Source organism: Oreochromis niloticus, linkage group LG6, assembly GCF_001858045.2.
Source record: "Oreochromis niloticus isolate F11D_XX linkage group LG6, O_niloticus_UMD_NMBU, whole genome shotgun sequence".
Classification (NCBI taxonomy): Eukaryota; Metazoa; Chordata; class Actinopteri; order Cichliformes; family Cichlidae; genus Oreochromis; species Oreochromis niloticus.
This window is the reverse complement of record NC_031971.2, coordinates 28,425,259-28,444,085: the sequence shown is the minus strand read 5'-3', so window position 1 is coordinate 28,444,085 and position 18,827 is coordinate 28,425,259. Positions and strand designations below refer to the sequence as shown.

General features: G+C 37.8%; 1 protein-coding gene across 2 annotated transcripts; it reads right to left on the bottom strand.

Annotated features, from left to right (window-relative positions):
- Window positions 1-337: 337 nt before the first annotated feature.
- Window positions 338-18,766, bottom strand: LOC100696764 (voltage-dependent calcium channel gamma-5 subunit). Of its 2 annotated transcripts, XM_005463280.3 has the most exons (7): window positions 18,513-18,766; window positions 8,566-8,806; window positions 7,797-7,838; window positions 5,738-5,824; window positions 3,896-4,036; window positions 3,185-3,330; window positions 338-2,945 (listed from the first exon to the last, which is right to left on the bottom strand). In XM_005463280.3, exons 2-7 carry the CDS (start codon window positions 8,759-8,761, stop codon window positions 2,682-2,684), a joined length of 876 nt encoding a protein of 291 aa, XP_005463337.1. In that variant the 5' UTR covers window positions 8,762-8,806; window positions 18,513-18,766; the 3' UTR covers window positions 338-2,681. The 2 variants fall into 2 exon arrangements, with proteins under 2 accessions (XP_005463337.1, XP_005463339.1); XM_005463282.3 differs by lacking the exon at window positions 7,797-7,838 and having other exon boundaries at window positions 18,513-18,765.
- Between the last annotated feature and the right edge of the window lie 61 nt (window positions 18,767-18,827).

Sequence of the window (18,827 nt, the reverse complement as noted above, 5' to 3'; positions counted from 1 at the left end):
AAGCTGCTTTGTGACCCACATCCAGCCCACTGAACCTAATCAGCATTATGTCTGTTGCTACTGATACTTAGCAACAAGACTCTGATGCGATCCTAGAACAGATCCACAGCTAAATATTATATTAGCTATTACAGATGTAAATAACAGTTTCCTCTTGAATATGGTACTCATGATTGAATTTAAGGATGCCTTGCTGTTTTTAAGATTTATTTTCATTTTTAGCTGTAATACTCATGGATTTTAGAGATTTCAGGTTCAGAGTTTTTGAATTTTCAAGGACCTTTTAGTGATATGCATGCACAATAAACTCAGACTTTTGTAGAAACATGCAGTGAGTATTTATCAAATAATAATTTTATTTGAGAGAACACACCGTCAATTGCACATCTAACATCATGAATATGACCGATTGTAAAAATACACATATTAACATTTCATGACACCATTTGGGATACTTTACATTAATGTAAGCTTAACAATATGCAAAAGCTCACACTGTCAATGTGAAGCAGGAGGCAAAGCAGCTGTCAAATATACTGCAAGTAAGTCTACCCAACAATAAAACAACCAGTTTTTACATGAATAGATGTCTATACAAAAAAAATCTATACACACACAGATGATTTTATACTTACAGTGTTTAAAATAAACCAAATAGAATGGGTGTGTATACTGTAGTTTCAAAGAGTGAAAGTTTAACTTGGCACAGTTTGTGTTTGTTAGTTTTATGTACTTGTGCAGGTGGAACAATGTGATCCAGTGATGAAATGTTGCATGCATTAATATCACGTGGAGCTCACACCATATACTGACAATAAGTAAAATTTTATTTATATGTCAAACTAACATAAAATTATCACACAAGACAAAATGCAGCTATGCAATATGTTTTTTTTTTACACTTATACTGCATGAAATGTGTATATTCAATACACTGGTGCTTAACCTGGATACAGTGTGTTCCTTGGCACACTCAGGACTGCGGTGCATTTGTTAGAATATAAGAATATTCTTTCTTTTTGAGGGAGAAATAAAAATATGTTTACAGAACTTGGTTGAAGTGTCTCTATAGGAGAGGTATTTCACTACATGCAGAAACATCCCACTTAGCAGCATCTCCTTTGCACATCTTACATTCACAATAAACCCATCAGAAAATGGTATTTCATTCAACCTGACTGACTCGTTCTACATCCAAGTAGAAACTTCAAACTTCAACGTCTCCCCTTTGGCATTCTCTTATAAACTAATAGTTTATAACTCTAAGTTGGCAGCAACACTCAAACACTGTTGCCTTTCTGATATTTTGTTTTATTTGTTTTAAAACTAATAAGTGCACAAATTAATTATAGTTCCTCTTTGAGTAAAAGGGTTGTTTATATATGGATAGTTCAGTTCGCCGGTGTGACGCAGTCCTGTGTTGTAATTCATGACGAGATATGAGTGCATATAAAGCATTAGTTTGTTTCCTATGTACAATAAAACACTCAGTTTCTATAGTCATTAGCGTTTTCATATTTAGGCCTTTAAATATCTCATATGTGTGAACAAGTAACTTATAATGCAAACCCTTCCTTTGGTGTCAACATTTAAATTTCTTGGATGGACCAATGCGAACAAGCTTGAAAATGAGTAATATTATGTGTGAATACAAAATAATGACATGTTCCTGATAGTGCTTAAAAAGTTTACAAAACTCTCATGGCTTCACAACAACAAACGGTTCTTATTCGGTGTACAGACATGGAGAAAGTCAACGAAAAGTCATATAAAAATGTCACATACCAGCTGTATTGGACCCAACAAATACATCTTTTAGCTGTTTATTTATAAAATGGAACATCAGTAAAATTATCTGAGCAGTTGTGATTCACAGATGTTTCATAACCTGCACTTGAACATGAAAATGTTCAAAGCTGAATTTTAGATCCTTCACGTGAACACGTCTGAAACAACTGTGATGCGCATGCAAACACGTACATGGCAACAAAATGTGCAATGCTTTGCAGTTGAGGCTGCTTTAATTAGAAACAACTGAGCATGTGAGCATGTAATGCTTGTGTACACTAACACCGCTGTTGCACATGCACCATTTATAGAATAAATTAGCCGATTTTCTGAACCCTGTTAACCCTTATGAATGGCAAGTGTGCGCTATTTGTATCAGAGTGAGGAAACATTTTCTCAGAACAAGAACCCGGGATGTTCGATGCACATCCAGCTACGCTATGTGATTCCTCTGATTAGCTGCTGGTTTCTACGTGAAACTACGTCGATGTAAAATGTGCATTTGAGGAAAAACCTGCAGATTCTACAATAATTACATACAGTGAGCCTACTGATCCAGTTCTTACCTAAAGTCTAAAGCTAGCAGGGTGGCAGCCAGCTTTCACAAAAACACTTGAGAAAAGGCTAATAAAAGTAAAACCAGGTAAAACTATTTCCTCTGTCACTTGTTGTACAGCCTGGGAACAAAGTGAACCTGCGACCTTCAGTTTACTGTTGCTCTCTACAAAATCAAAAACTGCTTAAAAAAAATAACAGTAGAGAGGGTAAAGATAGTTCAAACAGCTGAAGCAGAAAGATCAAGCTGGATAATATTAAATTATTCAATAATTTTATGCCAAAATTCAGGCAGCTCAAAAAGACCCCATCAGTTAAACAACCGCGCCTCATCTGCCTCAGCAGGGTGAGGAGGACATTTGTTCATACTCTGGACACTTGAGAAGGGCGGGGTAGTTAGAGGAGTTCATCTGCAGTGAGGCCTCGGAGGAGATGGAGGAAGGACTGCGACCACGTCCGGCCCAAGCGTCTGGATGGAGAAACTGTCCGGAGTAATCTGAGCAGTTGCTGAGACGAGGTCTGTAGAAGCCCTGATGGGGCCTGTACATTTCCTCTGCTGTGTAACGCTTCATGAACAGGTACACTGACATCACACCTGCCGTCTGGGGAGCGAATAAACGGATTAAGGCTGGGACACAGTACATCTTCAGCTGACAATTTAAGGACTAGATTTGCTAAATGCCTAAAGAACAAGGCAAATGATGAGATTAAATCTATACAAACAAAATTGAGACCAGTGCTAAGTTAGGTGCATAAAAGCATTAGTTAGACAGAAAAAATACATATTACTGTGGCTTCGAAACATTCTTGTGAAAGACACTATTTGACTTTCTGAAGTTACCTCAGTGAGCAAGAAGGAGATGGCAGCAAATGCAAATGACCATCCATACTTGTAGCTGAAGTAAGCCTCATTAGTTTTGGTCCTGTTCAACATTTCATCATTAATATTGGAGATGTACAACACCAGACCAACAACCAGAGACAGACCTGTGGAAGGCAGAGAGATGAAATGATTAAAACTCATTTTATATAGCAAAGGTACACATCACTGATAGCTGCATCATTTTGCATCATATTTTCCAAAGACAAAGTTAATGAAAACAATAATTCTTTCATATGACAGTGATGGACATGCACAAAAATATGTGGCCACAGTCTCTCTTAATCTGTGAATTCACGTGTTTTCAGTCCATTGCCACAGATGTATGAAATCAAACACCACGGTTTGCAAATTTTGTGAAAAAACTGGACAGCACAAAAGTTTTAATGAATGTGTCAAAATATGGTGCGTAATCCATTAAATTCTTTTCTCAGTCATGTTCAGCTAAGTTTTGTTTACTTTCTGCTGTGTGCAGCAGGGGTCTGGTAGTTGCAAAACTGGCATACTGTAATTCATTTTACAGATTATAATGTGACAAGATGAATGACGTGCACCAGATGGTAGCACAGTTGAACCTTGCCCCCCAACCTCCCATCAAGCAAGCACACGTGCATGCACACACAGCGCCACTTTGTCCATCTAGTGCAGATACAGTAAGTATAAATCAAGTACCTGACAAGATGAAGAAGATTCCAGAAACAAAGGCCAAGATGGTGCGATGTGGTCGAATGTGGCCAATATTACTGAGTACAAAACCAATGAACATGAAGAAGAGGCTGACCAGAGGAAAGGGTGTAGAAGAGCGAATCATCTCTAAAAGGAGAGAAGAGAAGCAAAAAGAAAAGGAACTGATGAGTTTGAGTGTGCTTTATGGGTCCTTATCTTATCTAATATAAATTTTCATTATCTGTATTTATTTATTTTTCTTATTAAAATTTGCTGTAGAAGCAGCATGAAATATTCAGTCGGTCTATCTTATGCCTCACTCTCATGGATTTAGTATTTCATTACCTTGACTAACTTTTGATTCTTTTATGTTAAGATGGAGCAGGGCCTGCTTGCTGTGAGAAAATGGAAAAAGACCTCTTAGAGTCTCTGTTACTTTTTCCCGAACCCCCATTGGGTTCTTCATTACCCCAAAACATAGCCTGCTAACTAAGTGGGCCAGATGTCTAAGGCCATAACCTTAATGGAATTCGGCTTTAACGTTCATTAGTTGGTAAAACTTTGGATTCAGTGGCAGTCTTGCCAGTTGAAATCTATAAGAAATATTCAAAAACCTTTTCAGAATGAAAACATAAACATTTGGCTAGCAGATACATTGGACAGTGGTTCATCTTAAACTGCTTTTTTAAACATCCACTGTCACCAGATCTGGACCCAAATCATTGAGGACTGTTCACAGCATCTTGATGAATTTATGGCACAAAGAATTCAGCCAGTTGTGTAAACAAGAGGAGGTCCAACCTAGTTCTAGTCCTAATTAATTAAATGGCTGGTCAGTGTATGCTGTCCTGTTGTTTCCCTTGTCTTTTGGCCATTTGTCCCTCTTCACAGCTTCCTGCTTGCCTCCTCATGTCTTTAGGTATTATTGTTGTTAGTTTGTACTTTGTTGGAATTTTGTTTAACTCATCCTCTGCTTCTCATTTAATTATTTGCTACTTCCAGAAAATGCAAACCCTTACATTTTATTTTTCAACTTTTCTGCATTTGTGTCAATTTTTTCAACCCCCACATAACATTATAAAAGAGTGTGCTAATCTTTGAGTTACTGCACCTACTCAGCATAACTATATAATTGCAGGCTCTGGAAAAACTGACTTTTATATAGCTTGGCAATGTTATTTTCATACAATTTGCTTGCTTGACTTGGTGAGACTCCACAGCTTTAAACCTGAAGTGCCAAATGCTAACGTGTATATGTATGCCCATGCATTTTCACCCTGTAGGGAGTTTTTAAAAATTTAAATAGCATCACTGAATTTTTCATTAACACTCAGTATTTGTCTTGCATGCATTTGCCTTAGGGATTATTCCACAAATTGCAATATCACTCCATCCTAAAAAGATACACATACTGTACGAGATGACAGGACAGCGAAGAGGTGTGGACCTAATTCACGTGAGTTGTACTCAGGTAAAACTTTCAAAACAGGTAAGACTTTACAATATCAAAAAAAGGATTTACATATGAATTGAGTGTTTGTTAAGAATAATCTTATCATTGTCTGGTAAAAAAAAAAAAGACTGCTGACAAATGTATGTGGCTTCAGTTAACACAGCTCTTTCACACACTTCTATATAAAACTTTTATGTTTTTATCATCTTGTTTCTGCATTTCTGTGCAGTAGCTTTGGTATGGTACATTTTTCTATGACTAAAACTCATTTTATTCAGACCGCTGTGCCCCTAGATGCTATTATGGTGAAGCATTTCAAACTAAAGGGCATCTTTTCAGTTTCAACAGACCGAGAAATACTGAAAAATACTCATGACATGTGAACAGTTACTTACTGAGTACACTAACAGTAGACTCAGATGTCATCTGCACATTAGTGGGCATCACATACTCAATGGTAAAACACCGTCCATTCTCTTCTCCTGGAATAAAACACAGGGAAAAATGATATTAAGTGAAATTTCATTACATGTTTAGTGTTTTACACAAGTGATTAATTAAATCCAACCCTGAAGGTCATACAGTACATGCAGAATACATGGATGTCTTGACATGATGAATACCTATAATGGCAAAAATGAATAAATGTCACAAATGTCATGTTTTCAGACAAGTTGTTGGAACGACGAGTTGCAAGTGGTATCTGAGGACCAAGCTCAGTTTATTTTTTCTCTGAGGTGCTTAAATTTAAATGTCACTTAAAATCAGTCAACTTAGAAAGAGAATGGGGAGTTTACAGCTTCCTCCATGTAACGCACAGTTTCTGCTGTCAGTATTTGTTTGAGGAACACCCAACATTAGACTTTAACACCTTTCTCCTTATCGCGCTGACACATACAGTACAAAATGTGGCAGCAAAACACACCAACTGATTTTTTTCATCACTTCATTAACTCCACACACTATGAGGTGTTAGATTAGGTGATATTCAGGGGTTCAGCATATGAAATTATTACGGAACTTTCATAATGAAGACTTATTTTATTATTTCTATTTTTCTCATATTTTTTATTATGCTCTATATTAACTGATCCTGGAATAAAATACTAACTGTAAAACGTGATATACTTCACCTGTCATAACACCGTGCAACCTCATTCACATTCACTGGTGTAACTACACACTGTGATGGTGAGCATTGGTTGTTTCTGGGTCAAATTAAGTGGGCAATAAGGCCACTCAATGGCCCCTAAAAGACACACTAAACCATTAGTTCATTTAAACCAAAGGCCTGCTTCATGGCAGCAGAACACCTCTTACATAATCACAACTGGAATCCCAACATATTTACCAAGACTTAACCATTAACCCTGAAAAAGGATGAAGCAGCTCAATTGTCGTATAGATTAAATCAACAGTAAGTGGACTGATGTTGAAGGTTATGTTACCATTTAAGAAAAACACAAATATTCTTCTTGTCCATACTGATCAAAATAATTGAAACATTTAGATTGTGGGCTGGCTAAAGTGAAATGTTAGGCTAAACAGTACACGTTTGTAAAGATGGAATTTAATCAATACAATCAGGTTTGCTGAAACACTGAAATGCTTGGTGTTCTTAAAAAAGAAACTGGAAAGGCTTACAAATTAGTATTTGTATTTTGGAAATAACTATAATTTAATGCAAAGCTAGACAAAGAAAAATGGAACTGTGGCTAATCTCCCTAGATGTGGACACTCAACTAAAAACAAGAAATACTGGTTGGTGGTGAGCATTATCTCATACTCTAGACAGGAAGAAGCTGGTGTTCTCCAGCTGTTTCAACACTCCAGCAGCTGGCAAACCGGAACAGACTGGATCTACAGAAATACTGGGAAAAACTTGCTTTAAGGTTGTCCCAGGCAGTGCCCAGAACTTAACCAAGTAAAGTGAACTCTGAAACAATCCAAAGACAGCTCGTCTGACTTAGAGTATGACTAAGCTCAAACACTCATGAAAGACGCATGTCCTTCTTGTCTTGACTGATGCATAAACAGTTGATCAAAGAAAGTTAAATCAATAATAAAAAAGAAGAGTCAATATGATTATAACTGTTGGTATGTCTACTACGGTGGGTTAAATACATTGTGTTGATCTGTACTTGTGAGTAAAATCAGACAAAATCAATTTAATGACCAAGTAAAAGAGGAAAAAAACATGTAATTTTAATTGGTTAATATACATCTGGCTTCTGTAGCATAAATAATAAAAGCATCTATAGTGCAGGTACATGTAGCTGAGAACTTTTAAAGACCTAAGCACAAATATCATTGGATGCAATACAAAACATAAAGGAGCTTATTTTTTTCTTTGGTATCTAGATATCCAACAAAATAACAGAGCATAGTACTGCAAGTACAGTAAATTGTTGTGATTACTGGAGAAATCGAGAGGGTAAGAGCAAGAATGGATACCTGGTTTACTCTGGGACAACACTTGTCTGGACGGTTGCTTCTCTAAAGAAAAGATTTAAAACGGTTAGTATTTCCAGTATTTTCCAATCAAGAACTGTGGAGGAACACGTTAAGAAGGTGTTTATCCATGCAATGTGCTGTGCTTCTGCAGTTGCTTTTAATGTGGAATGGTAAAGTGAAAAAATGCAGGTCAAAAAGAAGGAAAAGGAAAGTCCAGTTAAGGAGCAGAGAGGACTATCTGCACCAATCAAAGCTTCATCTGGTGCCACTGAATGTAAATCAGCAATCGGTTAAATCATGAGAGAAGCAGTCTTGGATAGCTCTCTATCAACAGGAAAAGTGATTTTGAAGGATACAGCATAGGACTGGAAAACAGTTTGGAGATAGTATACAGGTAAGGTGATGGATCATAAAGCTATGCAGAGGTGAAGGCAAAGTTTCAAAGTTCATGCTCAAATATTCAAGTGCAAAGCAAAAACAAAAAGACATCTTCTATACTTGCAGCAGTCTAGTGGTTAAAGAGAAGTAAAAAAAAAAAGGAAAGAAATGAGGGGGGAAAATGCAACGTACAAAATACTGCAAACGAGACAATGCACAAAATTTTGGTGAATCTGTGCTTCAAACCTAGCTGTGTATAATAAACATAATTCTGAAAGATGGCATTAAGATTTCATATCCATTCGACTTTGTTACTGTTTTTGAGAGTAACGGGAAAGCTGCTCTACTGTGTTCAAACGTAACACCGTGTTCTGACTTTAGACTAACTCACCAGCCAAAAAGCAAACCCTCCACAGACCAGAGTGGAGCGACATGCGCATCTCGGTGCTCTGGTTGAGAGGAAGGATGACGCCCTCCTCCAGGTAGAGCCAGTAGTCGGTGCTCACGGCGATCCCCAACAGGCCGAGGCCGCAGACGGCGAACACGCTGCTCAGCAACGTCAGCGCCTTCCTGCCACATAGGCTCATACCACAGCCTCAAGAGCAGAGGGGCACCGGTGGCAGAAAAGGGAGCTATGACAGGGAGAGAGAGATAAAGATTTTTACTTTTATTTTTTCCTTTTTTTTTGTAAAATCCACTTTATTCGGTGCTCAGAGGTGGTGGTTGTGCCTTTGGGTGTTGTCATGTGTGACACTCTGGAGTTCTGCAATATTTAATTTCACTCGAATTAAGGCCAATGACTGAAAATGGAGATCAGGTAGGAACAGAAAGTAACAAACGCGTCTGCAGATAGGACAGTTTTACCTCTCTGCTGAAGTTTAAATCTGGGAATGAGTCTCTCTTTCTTTCAAATCTCTCATTAATCTTTAAATAACCACACTGTGTAGGACGGAAGATTTAGTAGAGCATGTTTGAGGAAAGTTTTTCATTTGACTACCCTTGACTGCTTCCAGGCAGAAAGAACACTCCTGCAATGTGCCTAACAGCACTGATTGCACCCAAAGGAGAATTACAAAACTGAGTTTGTTTTGATTTGTTTCTGCTTTAATAATCATAGACTATTCCTACTGTCTGTTATGTATCTACTACTTTATGTTAAATTTAGTGACATACTACAGCTGGCATACAGTATGTCACGGCATATGAATGTGAATGCTTGCCAAACAAAACGATGGCTCTGTTCTTAGCTGAAGCCCACTTTTGCCGGAAGCTAAAGCGCTGGGAGGCTGAGATACATGTTGAAAGGAATTGATTTCACATAATGAGATCTCAGCATGCTGCTATTTGAGCACCCACTGTGAGCTTGGGAAGACGGAGAGAGAATTTGTGAAAGGATTTTGAACTTTTCAGAAAATTCATCGCATTTGGAAATCGCTTTCCTCCAACAATTTCTTATATGAAGACTTGATACAAAGCCCCAGTTAGAAGAAAAGAGTGAGATCTCCATGCGACTGTCAGCATGTAGTGAGGCGCAAGTTTGCATAGTGAGGCAAAGTCCATGTAATATAGTAGAGAGAAAGCCAATCATTTCCCTTTAAGCAAGCTTTTGGTAACAATGTGAAGGAAAATCTCCCTTTTAACAGAAGTTAACCTTTGAAGTATCAGTCATCTGAGGGTGGGCATCTCAACCAGTTAAAGCGAACAGTGAGAGAAAAAACAGAGTCTGATGGGAATAGTAACTTTAGATCAAAACCACACAGCTCATACAGTGACGCCAGTTGTAAGCAATTGAGATGCACATACTGTAAGTAATCAGAATTCACCAAGCACAGGAGCAGCATTAATGGGAAAGGACTATTACTAAACCTAAGCTATTCTTGGCTCTGTTGCAATCAGTAGCTATTCATTTACAATGACCATAAAGGCTGTATATTCAGGCAATTGCTACTGAGCTGTAAGTAGATGGATGCATTCCACTCAGTAACCCTTTTTGTATACTTCACTTACCCAGAAGGGCTGTTTTAGCTGTACAGCACAAAACCCACACACTGGAGTAGTGACTGTGCTTAAATATACAGTCTTGAGCAACCCTTCATTTTTTAAAATATTTTTTTTATCAACAGTTCTCCAGGCTTTCTGATGATCTTTCAAACCTTTTCTTGGGACATTGGCTGCCAGGGGGAGCACTGGCCACCACCCAGAATTTCCAGTCAATCAATCAGTCAATCAGTTAAAACAGATTATTATGGATTTTAAAATCTTATTTGGTTTTCATATGTACCTATTATCAGAGATATCAACTCTAATAGCAGGAAATTAGCTAGGCAAATTATTTTTTCTTTCTCTCTTTTTCGCCATATTTTTCAAGTAACCTATATTTGACAACAGCATAACAAAATAGGAAAATCTGTTTTTGGTGTGCCACCCCAATATTTTTAGTGGCCCCCAATATTGCCCCTATGAAAAAATTCTGGAGCCACCCCTACCCCCCGTCCATCAGTATATAAGGGTGTGACAGTCATGGTGACACTGTAGAATCAAATAACTAAGACCCCAGTCACACAGGCCAAGAGAATAGTTTGTGACCATCTGGTAACCAGTCGCAATGTGACTGGATGCTGGAGGCTGATGGTAGTTGTTGGGAAATGACTGTTAAAGTCCCAGTTATGCTGGCCCATAGGCAAGTCAGTGACCCCCTGAAAACCACCTATCGTTAGAGAAAAATGTGTATTCCACAACTGGTTGGCAAAAGACTCATTGCTTTGGTCAGTAGCATATTGTTACAGTCATGGTTTAAATTGGAAATGATGGACTTGTCTGCAACAACTGCCCAGCTACACTCCAAGATGTAATAAGAAAACTAGTTTGCATTGTACTTTTTCCAAGTTTTACTACTGTTTGGCTAATAATTAGTGAGCATTTCAAGACAAACATGGTGTGCACATGGTGTGGGTATAGATATTTGTCCGTAGAAATTCGTGCTTGTATCACATCCAATATGGCAGTCAACTTTTCAGCACGGTGTGCATGGCATCAAATTTTAATAGTGTTTGGTAGAAAAAGTCTCTATTAATAAACAGCTAAAGCTGCTTCAAACAAAATAGTTCAGCTAATATCTGACTAAATACAATTGCATCGATGTCCAAAACTTGTCTTGCCTTTCTGTGTGTTTACCATCTCTCTGGTGACTCAAGCTGCACACCTGATAATCAGCCAGTCATCAAATTCCAGCAGTATTTAAGGTTCTGGTCTTTACATCAATTGCTGCAAGACCTTTAGTCACCTCTGCGTGGTGCTAACACTACAAGTTGGATCTATTTTTGTGTGCACACACACACATGCGTGTGTGTGTGTGTGTGTGTGTGTGTGTGCGTGCGTGTGTGTGTGTGTGTGTGTGCTTTAAGTCCTGGTAATCTTTATCTCCTGTCCCTCAGGATCAGTTTCTCCAATTTCCACTGTGCCAATTGCCTTGCCCTGTTCACCACCTTCACTCTGCCTTCGTAAAGTATACCTGTCTCACTTCTAGCTCTGTCCATTAAACTTCCATCAGCCAGCCATTTCCCTCACCAGGCACAGCTCTGGGGCCTTTTTACTGGAAAAAATAAATATAAAATCACAAGCTGTTTTCAATTAAAATCAGTGTCTCGGACTAGAAATAACCATGGTTGACTTTGTGTTACCTGACAAAGTAAAAACAATGAAAACCAATGAGCACTGCTGATTTCCATGTTTGGTCTAGTCCACCAAATACTCAATAATGTTTTACCTGACTTAATTAACCTCAACAAAGCCTTCATTTGTGCATTTGTGAAAGGGGAAATCACAAGTCATTTGTTGTCAGTTTACATTAAGTGACGTCACAGATGCATAAATTACAAATTGGGATTTTTAGAAGCTGCTTAAGCATGCATTTTAGCACGCCATAGGGACTGAATACAAGACTAGTTTTAAGTATTAATCTAACAGTGTTTTTATGGATGAGTTCATAAATTAATACCACTGCTCTCCAAACAGTTTTAACCAGTTCTCCCTACACTAGGCAAGAAGTGAAAATTGCATTGCATAAAAGTATAATATGATCCGGTCTCTATTGTCACAGTTTATGGTTATTATGAGGAAACTGTTGCACTGGCAAATGGGGGAACTTTTGCATCACTGTCCCTGTAGTGTCTGGCTGAATTATGCTTCACTATTTTGAGAAATGTTTGTGAATTTTTATTCCTGTTTTCAATCAAGTGTTAAAAACGTTTGGAGTTTAGAGTTTGTAAAATGTGTTACATTTTACTCCCAAAGAGTATTTTACAAAATTATTTGCAAACATATACCAGTTAATAGAATGTGCAACCAATAATAATAATTCCCTCATTCAGGGGTCCTATACTAACAGACCTGGTATTATTTTTCATGTTTGTTTCTTTTCTTTTACATTCTTCCTTTAAAAAAAACCAAAAAAAAAACCTAAATAACAAGTCTTCTAGTTTTAGATGTGATCTTTAGACTTAAACACTCAATTTCATCTATCATCTATAATCTGTTAAAATAAACTACATGTAGGTTTGTCCCAGCTTGTGTTTCTTACTATTATGAAAAGCAGGGACCAAAAAAAACGTTCTTAGTCCATCATAATCAGTGAGATCCAACACACTTGTCAACACACACACAATTACCATAACCAGTCATTCATGAATACTAATAATTGTGTTCATTGTTCTGTTCTTGAAAGGACAGTAAGTGGTGACTGATCTTAGATGAGAAAATGTGTTTTCATTTTGAAAGCTTTCTCTTTAAATGTTCAAAGCTACAGGGACCAAAGCTTTGGCTCTTGTTGTGGGATCAAAGGAGTACACAAAACACTCTTCTCCTGCATACTTATCAGAGCTGCCTTTGGAGGAAAATGTCTGAACCTGTGACTAGAAACCATCCATCAATAAATGCGAGGTTTGTAATTGTTGCCGTCTTCTCAGAAGTTGTGCGCTTGTGCAAAAACATAGGAATAGCATTAAAAAAATTAAGCAAGTTAAAATGTCAGTAATGAGTTTTATTGGGGATGTTTATGTAGTTAATGGAAGTCAGAATGCTCAAAATGCAAAAACATTTGCTAATTAATTTGAATGAAAGTAAATAATGTTCACATTTTCTGCCACTAATGCGATACAAGGCCACTAGGGGCCCAGAGGCGAAGTAAGGGAAATGTACACAACTGCTAGAGTAAAGGGCACATCATCACCAAAAGTAGGGCAATTCCTTTTCTGCCTACTTCCTTAATATGCACCGACCCTCCTGTCAACCCTAATCTAAATGGCTCACTGCCAGAAATACAGCATTTTTCCTAAACTGAAAATCCAGAGGCTTTTCATCAAAAGATGGCAAAGCAAGAAAATACATTTTGATCTATATTTTTTTGGTAATAAATAAAAAATACATTGTATCTTGAAGACAAATTGTAGTAAGTTAACAAATTAAATCAATATGATTTATAACAACATATCTCTGTATAATTATGACACATCAGTAGTTCTTTTGTGGTGCATGAAATAGCATTGCTATAAAAAAAATCACGATTTTTGACCGATATCTTTGTTAAATAAAATATGCAGTCAGAAATTAAAATAGTTACAATGTTAACATGAAGAATAGATGGTGTCCACCAGAACTGAGTTTGAAGTTGTATTTGGAATTTAATTCAAAATGCCTCAAAATGGTGGTGAAACCTATGAAATCTCACAATGAACACCCTCATTTGAATTTGTGTATTTGTTCTTCTGCGTCAAGGGTTCGTCAGTGTCGTAGCACGGATCTCTTTTGGCATGCTTATTGACCCAGTTACTGTGGCTGTAAGAGCGTGGCTGAGTGCATGTCCCTCTGTTGCTTCTGATGTAGACAGGCAACTAATACTGTGTGAGTTAGTTCCTGTTGGCTGATGTTGCCAGGGCTGGCTGGGGGAGCCTGAGGACAATAGCAGTCCAAAGCAACAGAGAGGAGATATGCCATGTCATCAAGCCACAGTCACAGCTGGGTGAAACTGGCAGGCCCATCACTGTGTGGCTGGGAACTGCTTATATATTTTCAGCAGGCATACTAAAGGGGAAACACATGTCAACAGTATATATCCACAAGCTCATCCACGCATCAGATCCACAAATATCCATGAAGTGGGTCATACGGTATATCTCACAAATTATACTTGTGAATGAACACATCATTGCAGAGCCAGTTGTCTACAGCCAGTTTCTGTTAGCCTCACTTCACACATAATAAATCTTACAGAGGGAACATGTCATGGACCATAAAGGGGTTTCAAGCAGTGCTATTTTTCTATGTTTCCTCAATCTGAATTGAGTGTTGGAGTTAAGAAATACAAATACAATAGAATAACACAAACCCAAATAAATGACACAATTATTTTACCTTTACTATCTCGATTAAATTGATTCATTTAGATAAGTCACTGAGTTTAGTTTCCTTATTTTAAAGACTACATCAAATCAGCATATAGTCTTGGCTGTTATGTTACCCAAGCAAGGTACCATAAACAACAGTTAAGGTTGTAACAATTTCTTTACATATACTCCTGTGTATAAACGAGCATTTTTGATCCAAGCCAGCCTCAAGCACATAGCTAACAAGCAGGAATAATTTCTCAGTGGTCTAATTTTGGACATGCCTCCACTCTTGCTTGAAGGCATGCCTACTTAAAATGACAAAATTCATACTGTAGTCCGAGCCAAATCTCTGCTGTAGGCCAGACAGCTTACAATGCCTCATCTGGCACGAAGCAGAGAAAGGTGGTGATGGTGGTGCAAGTTCAAGTTGTCAAGACAGAAGATAGTTTTAGTATTTTTAAAATCAAAAAGTTTGGTGAAAAAAATACGCCAATTTGTGCTACTATGTTGCTATGGCAGTTTAACCAGCTGACCTAATGTGTCTCCCTCCCACTCTCGGGACTCTAAAGCAGTCTGTATCAAAATGCAGTCCATCTCTCTTCTGTAATGTCAGATCATCTTAATTTGACAGGGCAGCTCTGGATACAGAGCTGGATATAGCTCAAGCCTTTAATTCTGTTCCAAATGTGCTTCCCTTATGACTTTTAGCAAAGCATTTTGGCTTTGAACTATCAACCCTTGAGCATGCCATCATATAATATCATGATTTCTTGTCTCTCCACTTGATCTCTATATCTTCTAAGAATCATAAACAAACAGAATATAAAATAGTAGCAAAAGGCTGAACAAAGGCTATAGCTTACACCCTTAAATATATAAGACCATTTAAAGACCCCATTTCCTTTGCCATGACTTGTGTAAAGCAGGGACAATTATCTGAACTGCGTTTTTTCATTTAGACATATTCATAACAAAGACTGCAGACAGGTTCACTTAATTTAATAAAACGAGTGAATGGCACTTTTGTGATCTCTAAAAGGGTAGACACTTCATTGACTCTGGCATAAAATAAAATAGTGACCCACAGCAATACCACTAACATCCATTTTCTCATGTTTGTTGTAAGAACAAGTCTCCCATTTATTTATAAGTGCCTGACTTGGCCTCGTTGCCAGGCAACGCTATACAGAGAGGCCCACAAATTAGTTAAGCATGAATGAGCTGATGAGTGAGTCCCAAAACAAGGCTTCCTATTTGGCTGTGCACTTTTACATGCTGGGGAGGGGATACAAAGGAAACAGGAGAAAGACACGGGGAGGCAAATACATTTTAAAGGTTTACAGAGGGAAACATTAAAAAGACATATTACATGTAGCCACATAGGCACAGAATGATCTCAAAATTTCACTGGAGATAAAATATAGCTAGAACAGGCATCCTAAAGCTACATCCTGTCTACACTCTACAATACATTTACTTTATTTTTCCACAGACCCAGAAATAAATGCTTAAAACTCCAGTAAAACTTTAACAGCAACTTTGAGAGTCTTACTCAGCATAGGTGTTTAAAAACTGGGCACATGGCAGCTGTGATCAGCAGAGAGCACTGTGTTTACATTTTGGGAATATTCCCATTGGGGTGCTTTTTACAGGGTGGCTGATCGCTGAACCAAGTGATTTGCTACCAGGACAGTAACTGATGCAATGGGGAACACTTATTTAATGCACTTTGTTTAATTGCTCGTGCTTTGTGCCCACACTGGGAATAGAGAATTAATTTAATAAATCCTGCAATTCTGACAAAAGACATATTGTACGTGGGTTTCTTTATGAATAGATATGCTCATTAAATCATGTATTAAACCTACACCGATCTATTTACTAATGATATGTTATTTATATTTTTTGTCACTGTTAGGTGATTGCAATGTTTTCTGCCACAGAGATAACAGAGGAACATGGAAATTGTTCATATTTCTCAAAAAGGAGCTACATTTTGCTTTTGTCATGAGTGACAACTGTGAGCATTGGTTATGTGTAGACAACAAAGAAATAAGGATGGGGAAAAGAAAATAATTGATTATTTTAATGGCAAGACACAGAGACAGGGCTGTATAACCATGTGTCACAGTCTCTGATCCTATCATGTTTGAAACGTGGCCTATAATAATGTTTTTACAAGGCTGCCTTGATAAACATAAAAACTGCCAGCCAGAGTTTAAACATGTATTTAATTTATGGCATTTATGGCATTTGAGAACATGGACAGAGAAAGAAAACAGTGCCTGCAGAAGTTTAATGTTTAATCAGTAAAAATCAGTGCATAACAAAAACCACATGATTTAGGTCGACTGACTTTCAATTAAATACCAAACCTCTAGATACATCTTTGAGCTTCTTTAAGAGCTATGTGGCTAAAGAGGCTTTTACAGCGGAGAAAAATTAAAAGCTCTACAAAATGTGAGGGGCTAATTGTGCAAATCTAACAGATTCAATTTAAAGTGCATGAAGTCACATTTTCTGTCTTTGAGTCACAGCCTGAACCATTATGTCCAGATAATAATAGACTGTAAACTACCTACATGTACCTCAATGCAACAAGTAGTTTCTCACCTGGCGAGTGCACAAAATGCAGCCTGTATGCGTCTGAAACTGTTGAGAAATAATCCCAATACTGAACGTGTGTTTTAACAATGTTTGTTTGGTTGACACACTGACCCAATGGCATGAGCTGCCTATTTAAATCTTAAATTGTACTAATGCCAAGGATTATTTTAGTATTACTTTACTATAGAAAAATGATGATTTGTATTTGGTCAGATTATATTGTACACATGTATCAGATCTTACAGAATCAGAAGTATTTTCCATCACAACACCACAAAACTATCAACTATTTTAATCCTCAGAATCATTCTGGCCACCATCACATTAATAGAAGCAACAAAAGAAGTAATTATTAGATGTCAGATGACATAAAACAAATACATTAGGCTTATATTAAATCTCTATCGGAGTTTTCAACAAATCATTATATCATTTAGCCAGAGAATCTCTGTTGTTTATAGTGCAATCAGCCAGCTGTTTGTTAGGCTACTGATACCAGTTAATCTTTGGCGCCGGCTTAAACCGCTGTCCGCGGTACTGAACCACTCACACACGTTCTCGTATTGAATCAGTGATAAACTTAACCAAACCTGATGCTAAACAAGAATACCTCATCTGTCCTTTTAATACACGCCCTAGGAATGCGCACAGTTAATACTGCATCTTCTGTGTTATTGGCATGTGTCTTGTTTTCCGTTTTAAAGCCGTGGGTTTTGCTTAAAAGTCTCAACGACTCTATTTTTAATTCGTTTCCATCCCTCTATCCTAAAAAATCTAAGAGTGATATTCTTTGTCACACATGTGATACTTTAGTTTTTCTGCAAGTTACAGCACTTCACGTGTCGATTAGCGGCATTGTGACACAATTAAACGGTGTAATAACCGAATAGACTTTGACTCGGCATAAGGGAGGTATCGGCTTCTCTTCAAAAGCCACTTAAGGCGTACATTTATCTTCTAAGTTTTTGTTTTAATCAACGTGCAACAAATCCTTATCGGGTTTGAATATCGCTAACGTGTCAGAGAAAAGCAACTCCACTCTTCACATGCAGATGTGAGTAAAGGATAGTCACATACAAAGCTTAGTAAAGGCTTCAACAGTAATTATGGAGGCAAAGAGAAAATATGTGTTTTACATGTTAATATTTCAAACAAGTCTCAGTCTAATTGGAGCTAATCAAAAACATTAGTAGCATGGGGGAAGAAAACAACAACAGGAAAAGTACTCCGTGGTTTTTTTTTGGTTTTTTTGGTTTTTTGGTTTTTTGCTTTCTCCTCCTCGAAATATTCTCTGTAACGTCTTGCTTACAGTGGACACTCAAGGAAAAGTTGGCTAAAAACAATTTACCTTCGCGAAGAAGACTCGTCGATGAAACGCCTTTCTCCCGGTGTTCTGTTATCGTCTCTCTTTTCTTCCTGTTCAGTCGCTCCGCGTTATCTCGGCTTTGGCTGGAAATAAGCCCGTTAACTGAACCTGACCCGCAGCTGCGTAGCTCGCGCACCACTACTATCCAAAACAGCAATACCTTCTGCCCGCGTGGAGCGAGGCACGTGGCACCCCAACTCCTCACTCCACCTCTCTTCAGGTGAAAGGGAGGGAGGGAGGTGAGGTGACGTGATATGGATCAGTGAATTTGTAGTTCAAACTAGATGCAGCGATAAA

Bases quoted from the DNA above. Each gene is read 5' to 3' on its own strand.
- LOC100696764 (XM_005463280.3), bottom strand. From the start codon at position 8,761: ATGAGCCTATGTGGCAGGAAGGCGCTGACGTTGCTGAGCAGCGTGTTC. The intron at 7,839-8,565 runs GTGAGTTAGTCT...TCTTTTCTTTAG, and splicing joins GAGGGTTTGCTTTTTGGCTG to AGAAGCAACCGTCCAGACAA. The intron at 3,331-3,895 runs GTACTTGATTTA...TGCCTTCCACAG, and splicing joins AATCTTCTTCATCTTGTCAG to GTCTGTCTCTGGTTGTTGGT.